The sequence below is a fragment of the Excalfactoria chinensis genome (assembly GCF_039878825.1).
Source record: "Excalfactoria chinensis isolate bCotChi1 chromosome Z unlocalized genomic scaffold, bCotChi1.hap2 SUPER_Z_unloc_2, whole genome shotgun sequence".
NCBI lineage: Eukaryota > Metazoa > Chordata > Aves > Galliformes > Phasianidae > Excalfactoria > Excalfactoria chinensis.
This window is the reverse complement of record NW_027315573.1, coordinates 127,570-136,459: the sequence shown is the minus strand read 5'-3', so window position 1 is coordinate 136,459 and position 8,890 is coordinate 127,570. Positions and strand designations below refer to the sequence as shown.

The 8,890-nt window shown below is 47.8% G+C and overlaps 1 protein-coding gene across 1 annotated transcript; it reads right to left on the bottom strand.

Annotated features, from left to right (window-relative positions):
• Positions 1-625: 625 nt before the first annotated feature.
• Positions 626-5,199, bottom strand: LOC140264736 (DNA-directed RNA polymerase I subunit RPA49-like). Its single transcript, XM_072360653.1, has 8 exons — positions 5,143-5,199; positions 4,612-4,756; positions 4,183-4,290; positions 3,618-3,714; positions 2,714-2,847; positions 2,221-2,296; positions 1,237-1,366; positions 626-663 (listed from the first exon to the last, which is right to left on the bottom strand). Exons 2-7 carry the CDS (start codon positions 4,691-4,693, stop codon positions 1,333-1,335), a joined length of 531 nt encoding a protein of 176 aa, XP_072216754.1. The 5' UTR covers positions 4,694-4,756; positions 5,143-5,199; the 3' UTR covers positions 626-663; positions 1,237-1,332.
• Positions 5,200-8,890: the final 3,691 nt, after the last annotated feature.

The window sequence follows — 8,890 nt, the reverse complement described above, 5'->3', positions numbered from 1 at the left end:
CCAGAAATCTTTACATCAAATCTGACTACAGAGCTCACAAAACCAAGGGCTGGTAACAGCCCCGATAACTTCCAGTTATCCCAGAATCTTGATATTAAATCCTTCTAGGAGAAGCCCCAACATATTCTAGAATGCTTTTCAGTGGTACTGAAGGAGTTCTGTCCTTTTGCAGTTCCTTCCCAGCTGCATCACCTCTAAACAACCCTGATGGGAAAGATCCACGTAGTGGAGTCAGGCAGCAAATGTCTTTAGAGTCACCACATCTTGCAGAACAGAAAAGGCTGGGACAGCAATCACACACAGCTGAGCAGCTATTAACAGGGCAACCTGACCCACTCCCAGGTAGCAATAACAAGCTGCCTGATCAGCTAATGTCTGCTGGGAGTCCTCGCTGTCAGAGGAGCTGTCAGGCTCTGCCAGACACCTGCAGGTTTAAGCACATCCGCGCAGCTAGCAGTACAGAGACATCACTTGGCAGAAGAACAGTAGTTTCTTCACAGAAAATTTAAGCCTAGGAAGAAATTTCTTCAAAATCTATCATGACAAGCATTGTTTGCCTGGATGCTTATACTGCACACTGTTCTCCACCATTCATCTTCACTGAGTTGGCTCCTCCTCCCAGTGCCAGAGGGCTATGCTGACATCCAAACAGACTCTGACAAACTGAGGAGGTAAGGCGAGCAGAATCTTATAAAGTTAAATTGTAAAGTCTTGCATCTGGGGAGGAACAGCAACTACATGCTCACAATCTGCCTGTGAGAAAGAAAATCTGTTTCTAGTTTTCCAGTTACAGTCAGATACAAATCTGTACTTGCATCCAGACTGGTACCGAGCTGACACCAGATCTCTGCTGAAAGAAGGGATTCAGTGAGGAGCAACATGACTTAGCAGGCAAGACACAGCACTGGGTAGCACCTGGATAGGTTTTCTGCCATTTTGATGCTGCCTGCCTCAAGTTTTTCCACTTTCAGATGGACAAAAAGCCTCACAGTGCACCTGAGCAGGTTTGTGAAAAGCACTCTTTCAAAGCTTTGACACGTATAACTACCCCATTAGACATAGCAGGGCTTGAATATAAAACTTCAACACACTCAGAGTCTAACTGCAACATAGGGAACTCACAGCGGGTATCGCTGTACTATTTGGGCACAGAAGAGGCTCCAGAGCCCTCTTCCCCAGGGACTGCTTGCACGAGGACCACAGGCATCTTAACAGGCATAAGCAAACATGACTCACCTACTTTCGTGGAGCTTCAAGTCATTCTGCAGGACAGTGAGGTCAACTTGGAAGTTTTTAATGTGCAGAGCCAGTGCAATGACATATGCTGCAATTTTAGTCTTCAGCGACGCAGATTAAATTCTGAACACTGAACAGCAAGTGTGAGAACAGATGAAAAGCAGAGAGTCAGCAAACCCAAAACACAACCACCCACCAGGTGCAGACAGAACTGGAGCCCCAGTTAGCTATGGCAAGCATTTCCGAGACATGAAAAAAGAGCTTTAAGAAACACAGGTCCCTGATCACAGGGGCCTCAAGGTCTTCCTCAACAACTGCCCATGTTTCTGTTCAAAAGTGCAGGTCTCTGGAGATGTTTACAGGTTTACAGACTTGACTGAATCACTGTCTACAAACACTTCTGTCTCTGTGGCACACTGGCAAGATGACAGCGAGGTGAAGCTGATCTGAAGGTACTCACTGCAGCCATACACAACACACAGAGCAGGTCTGAAAGCATTTATTTTTACTGTTCACCCCTGGTCTGAGTCTTTATAAACAAATGCACCCTCGATGGCCCACACGGGTTCAACCTCTCTGTTAACCTCCAGTTCACAGCAAACAGCAGATAGATGATGGCTGAGCAATGGCAGTTATGCTACGCAGAGGCTGTTGGATTCTTGAGAAAAGGCACTGTAGCAACAAGTACAAATCTTCTCACTCTTGCTGATCAAGTCAGCCTGGTGAGCCTGGCTAAATTCACAGGCACAGGCTTGTTTAAGCACACATGACTCTGCCTCTCCCAGTTACGTTTCAGACTTCCATTATTCATGGATGAACATCAGCCATAACAGAATATTTTACCTGGCCTGGCCTGCTACTCAAGAGAAGCTTCTGCTGTTCCCGTTTTGGTGCAGTGCTATTTGATAATGACTCTGTGGCCCTTCAAGCTGTTTTCTACATCCTCTGAACATCAATAGCATCAAAGCAATCACAGTTCCTTACCGCCATTGTTGTAGGTCAGTGAAGTTCTTCATAAGCTTCCTGCTAATGATGTGGGGGCATTCAGGACCCATTGGATCTAGAATAGAAAGGGGTTTCACAGCGAGCACCAAGACTGGTTATATAAAATAATGGATATAAAATGTTTTCAGGTACAGAAACCAGGAACTGTCTGTAAGCAAAAAAGGAATCTCAAACTCAGATGTAAACTATTTTATCTCCTACAAATAGGATCTCACTGCAGGACCCTGATGTATGACAGTTAGAAAAGGACTGAAGAGAATGACACACGTATATCCCAGTAGGTGCAGATCTAAAACTCCACAATGGCACGGAAATACTGAACCTCATCACGAAACAAGCTGAACTGTAACTGCTGCATGTAGCCATTTATCAAACAGGTAACTCTGGGAAGCTTCATTGTTTGCTATTATGGTAACTACAAACCAAGTCCCAGCAGGCAGCTGAAAAGGGTAAGAGTTGAAAATTGTCTTACGCTTCTTCTTGATTATTTTCAGGAAGCTGAACTTAATAAGGATGTCCAGGAACCAGAGGCATCGAGCTTTGCGGTCCCTGCTCTTCTCATCAGCAGGCAGGAACTTCAGCTCTTCTAAGACAAAGGAGCAATGGCTGAAGAGGAAAGAGGGAGCATGAGGACCAGAGAATCAGGGACTAGCTTTCTTATTAGAACACATCCTTAAATCCACCGCACAGCTCTTTTAGGTTAGAATAGTTTCCTGAACACTAATACAAGAAAGCTCACAATGCTGCTCTGTGAGCACATTTTCTGTCCACCACAGTCAGCACATTTCTGCACGTGGCACTACAGAGGCCCCTGCACTGCAGAAACCACAAGTTCTCCATGGAGTGTGCCATGTGCACACATACACATGCACACACACTTCTGCTTAGGCACAGATGGGAGGCAGTGAAAGTGAGCTGTGGCTTGTGCTTTACCTGCTTACTTCAGCACCAGGACTTAACACAAGTCCACGTCCATTTGCAAAGCCACAGCAACTTCCAGTTATGACAGTACATGGTAGCGACAGCGCTCGGCCACAGGAATGTCATCCTTAGCACAGCTCTGCGGTCCCATATCGAGGTATTTTCCTTCATCCCGCACTTTGGATTTACTCCCTCTCTTCCCCTATAATCAGTTACCCAAGAGGACAGCTGCACTATTGTGCACAGCACCTTTTCTCCCATCAAGCTACACCTCCACACTTCCCAGAGGTATGCACTGGGTCATGATCTGATGCCTTCTCTTTAGACTGAAGACCATTACTACCCATACTGTAGAGCTGGTAAAGCTGGTTACAGCTGCCATCCTGCCTGTAAGAAGAACCACGATTTCATAATGCCAGCCTTAGCTATTAAAAGGCTGCCTGCGGAAGTATTACCTTTTCTCTTCTGTTTTCTTGGCAATTTCCTCTGGAGTGATGTTAATAAAGGCTGCTGCTGGACCCTGCAATGCTTCATACTCTGCTGGAGACAGAACTGGATGGACTTTAAAGAAAAGAACATGGTTCTTTCTGGTTCTGAATAGCTCACAGTGAGATATGGTCTGTCAGCTCCTGCTATGGGAGGTGTGAGATAGGGAAGTGGGGAAAGAATTATAAATTAGCAGAAAGTAACAACAGAACTTGTTGTAACCAAACCAAATGTCTCTGAGGTACAGTGGCTCAAACACAAATAATTTCTCATATACTCCTGACATCACTGCTATTCTTAGCTGAACAGCTCCCAACAGGCAGGCATAGTACCCCTGTCTTTGTAGGGAGGAAGAACACAGAACTGGGAACCCCAAAGCCTCAACATACCAACTTCCTGCTATCAGCTTTTGGTTTGTGAGGGGAGAAGGCTCAGCCCTGCTGTCACATGCCCAGCAGCACTTTCTCCACATGCCAGACTACCAACAGGAAAGTTTACAGGCACCAGAAACCACACGGTCACTGAAAAAGATACTGTCGTCAAACTTGTAAACATGTTCTGGTCTGTCAGCATCCTCATGACATGGTGGTAGGAAAATGGACGTGTTCTGTTCATCGTCTTGGGCCGCATCCTGGATCAAAGCTTTGGAGAGAAGAAGGAAAGAAGAGAGTATTTGGACCGTGCAGACAAAGCCACAAAGAGTGGACTTCTAGAACACCACCAAAAATGGGCAGAGATGGACGGTGATAACACAGTTTTTCCTAGCGAAATAATAAAGCAGTTCCTTTTCCAATAACAAGTTTGGCAAGGTCCTCAACACGTGCCCATCTCAGCAGTTAAACCAACCTCTTCCCTTCTTACACAAGGAAAACACCCTTCTTCTTCCCACCATGTTTGGCAAGGAAAGGACAGGAAAACGGTAATTTTGATTGCCTTCCTCAACATCTCAGACAACATTCTTACCTGTTACCCCCTTTGCATCTATAACATCTGCTGCTGCTTTTGTCACAGCTGGATTGAGAATATCATTGCCCACTGCATTCATTCGCCGAGAGTTCAGAGCTCGCTTCTGCTTGCTGGTACCAAATGCCTCAATGCACAAATCCACCTGTGTATAACACAGAAGCAACGACAACACACTGAACTCAAGACACTTTGCATGCAGGAAGAATACCCAGATAACCACCGCTTGTTCTACATGTGCGCTTTTAAAGTAATTCCAAACATAACGCTGGGTACAAACAAAGCATACGACAAAGAAATGCAAACGGGCATGTTTTACCTGGGACTGTAGACAAGTCTAAAGTACTTAGGAACATACTGCTAAGCTAGACACTAACAACATGCTGTCTCAAAAACCATCAGTGCATAGAAAGAATGCTGACCCTGCACAAGTTTGTCCTGCAACAAATCAAACATCTCAGTTTCAGACAAGTATTTACCACTGTCTGCTGGATAACTACAGCACATTATGATATCAGGTTTCAACCTTACCTTTCCCTGTAGGATGTATTCTGATAGTCCCTTGTGTCATCAGGAATTAAATTATCTACAAAAGAATAAAAATTAGTATGCTTGGCTTGCAGCAGGCAGGAAAGTGCATGTATTGGGTACCCCTTTAGCTCTAATAAATTACAGAAGGACTAGGCACACCACTTCAGGGTCTTCTCTACAGGATTTTGTTAATAAAATACACTGAATGTGAAAGATTATGTACCTAAAATAAAGAGGGACAATTTTTGCTACAAAATCTAAAAGCATAATGCACAGGTTGCAGCAATACTAAGCTCCTGTTGCCTAAAAAAGAAAACAGTTCCTTAAAGATCATATTCTTAGGATCATTTCCACTAGATTCAGTAATAAAAAGCAGTTCTGCTGGGGAAAAGCTGTTTTCTTTTTCAGTGAACGATTCAGTCTACTAACTTGATTATTTCCAAGCCTCCCTCAGCAGGAGAAGGGCTGCAATTATCCTAAGCAGTGACAACTCTATTTCTAACTCTGGTATTTCCACCCTCCCACACCCGAGCTCTCTGCTTAACTCTTCCCCTGACTATCAGCTGTGATTCTGCTTCATTCTCCCTTTTTTCATTCCATCCTGCTCCCCAGGCGTGGACAGAGTGATGTATCCTCCTTCCCTCATTCTAAGGCGGCACAGCAGAAATAAGAGTAGGAGGAAACAGGGCAATGCTGTCAGTAGCCAATTATTCGGTTTTGAATGCATACATATTTCCAAGACATTGTGACCTCGGCACCAGGGTTAAATACAGAACTGTCCTACCTGACAGTCAAGGTTGCATGTTGAATATTTCAGCATTATAGACTTCCATTGGCCCAGAATCCTTGTTTAAAACACCAAGAAAATACCTGGGGAGAACAAGTGCAAATGATAACCATTGACAGTCTCAGAGCTGAGAAAAATTAACTTGGAATCTATAGAACAGGTTAATTTCTAGCAAGTCATTTTTCATTTCACACTTCAGAGGAGCAAACCCAAATAGTCTGTGCTGCTCCTCACCACAGAATCATAGAACAGACTCACAGAATCCTTAGAGTTGGACCTTTAAACATCATCCAGTTTGTATTTGGAGAGAAAAATTTAACAATCTATATCACGACCCTTTCAAAAGAACCAGCACAAGGACATTAAATGGCTGGAAGCACCTCGTCTTAGCAGTTTCTGCAGTTCTGTTTACGTTGTGTCACCCCACTTCTACTTTAAGTAACCCCCGTGGTCAGAGTAGAGATAAACCACGAGCAAACACTGCAGGACAAATGTAGCGCGTCCACGGGGCACAGCACTCACTAACAGGAGCCTGACACACACACCAAATGTACTTCAGAGCTCTGTAGGTTAGCTGTGACAAAGTAAGATGATCTTACACTTGGTTTCCACTGATACAAGAGGTTCTTCTACCAGAGGATGGGAACGATCCCCCACGCAAAATAGTTCTTAGGAATTCATGGGAGCTGCCTCGAGGCTACAAAGGTCACCTTCTAAAACCAGCACGTGTGACAACTGGTGATTTCACCAAGGCTTCCCATTACAGCACGAGGCACAGACAAGTTCTTAATTCATACAGCACCTCCGGACTGTGGCCCAGAAGTTCAATGGTGACCAACGACCCCCTGGTTTCCTGGTACTGATCTTGGCAGCTCAGAAGGAATAATGCTGTTGTGCCCAGGTTTCAGCTCCGTGCAGACACCTTCTCACTCTTCTCCTCCAGCAGATCTAAACTCCGCTTATGTGTAAGATCACAGCTCCCGAGGAAGCAGCGTGCAAAATGGTGCGGCTGCCAGATGACATCAGCTGCCCAGCTCCTCCCCATTCGCACCACGGCCTCAATGAGAACTCACCAGTCACCTTGACAGAAGGCTACAAGGCCATTTCATTTGCGCAGCTCCTCTGCTTTCACCTTCTTGTTTCTCGCACAGTGTGGCCAGCTCCCCATACCTGCACAGGGAGCTGCATGTCATGGCTCCGCTGCTGAAGTTATTCCCCACGTATGAAAGCCTTTCAGCTTCTGACACCTGACAGACAAAGAACCATGACTTGAAGAGCGCATGGTTTGAAAGCGCACGTTTTGCTGCACGTCCTTCAGTGACACGAAGCTCAGCGCTGCCACAAGCCGCCCATTGGCTAGCGCCACGCCGCGATGCCGCCGCTTCCGGCGGGCGCTCCGAGAGTGCGTCACTTCCGCTCGTCGCCACTAGGGCGTCACTTCCGGGCGACGCGGCGAGAGGCTGCGAGCGTCGCTGCGCGGCGGGTTCGGTGCGCGCTGGGCCCGCGGTCGGAACTCGGCCCGGTCGGACCTCGGCCCGGTCGGACCTCGGCCCGGTGGGCCTCCCGTGGGCTGCTGCCGTCTGTCCCGGCCCCGCCGCCCGCCTCGCTGTCCCGGCGCTGAAGGAGGAGCCTGGAGCGGGGCTCGTCGGGTCTGTAACGGCGGCGGTGCGTAAGACCGGCCCCCTGGGGGAGGGGCGCAGCGCGGGCTGGGCCGTGAGGGTCTCCCGGCGGGCTGCCTGGGCGGTAAGGGAGCCGCCCGCACACAGCAGCCCTTCCTGCCCATAGAGGCGGTCCAGGCACGGCCCGGATACCCGAGTCACCCCGAGGGGCACGCAGCAGAGCGGGCCCTCCTGCCTCACCTTTGTGCCGGTACCGCGTTGCTCGTCGTAGCCGAGCTGTGCAGGACGGGACTTGGGTGGGGGGGTGCTGACTCGGGTGCTGACTCTGACTCAGCCCCGCCTGCTGTGCCTTGCTAAGGGCGTGAGGCATCTGTTAGGCCCAGCCTGCAGCTGGTGGCTTGTCTCGTAAGCCTGTCTGTTACAGGAGAGAGCTCAGTCGGCACTGATGTCTGTGTCAAGCCCAGAACGCAGCTCTGTCTTGGAGCTGACCAGACGTGCTTCATTTCTTCCTCCGCCCTTTAAGAATCGCTCAGGGGTTTCATTCAGCACCCACGCTTGAAAATCGTGGCAATTGTCGTTTAATGAAATGTTTCCGTTTCGCATCGTTGTGCGTGCTGCATAGGTTGCTCTGAAAGTAATGCCTCCTGTTTATTCCTGTGCAAACTACAACTGATGGATCACTTGGTAGAGCGAATGCTCCATTGCCAAGCGCCATTTTTCAGCATGGTAACCACCATTAGCAATGCATTCTCATTGGTGACGAGCGAGGGCCTGCGTACCACCCTCATATAAATCTGCACCAGCAGAGGTGACATCTGTCACCACTGCAGAAACACGGCATCCACCACCTCACCGTGCTCACATCTACTCTTTGTGCTCCACAAGAGTTGATCAATGTCGTTGGGTGCTGGTTTTTCTGCATGCAGGAATTCAGCAACTCGTTTCTGCTTCGTACGCGCTTCCACGTCAGATGCCATCTTGTCATACTGGCCCTCTGCTGCCGTCTGTCATATGGCCCCAGCAGAACGTTGGTGTGAAGATTCAACCTCTGCTGCCATCCCGCCAACATCCACCTCTGACGTTGTGGGCCGACATAACAAAATAGAAGGCATTACTTTTGGAGCAGCAGTCATCAAACACGCAGAGCCTTGTAAGTCATTTGTGTAGACTGACTTCCTTCTGCGTGTGGAATGACGGGGTTAGAGTTTTTCCAGTGAGTTTTGGGTAACCGTAAGCAGATCGTTCAGCCATTCTCATATAAAGCAGCACAGTGGTGGGTTGAATCAGCCGTGTGGATGTAGTTACTTCCTTAGGTTGAAGAGAAGGTACTAGTGCAGTCTTT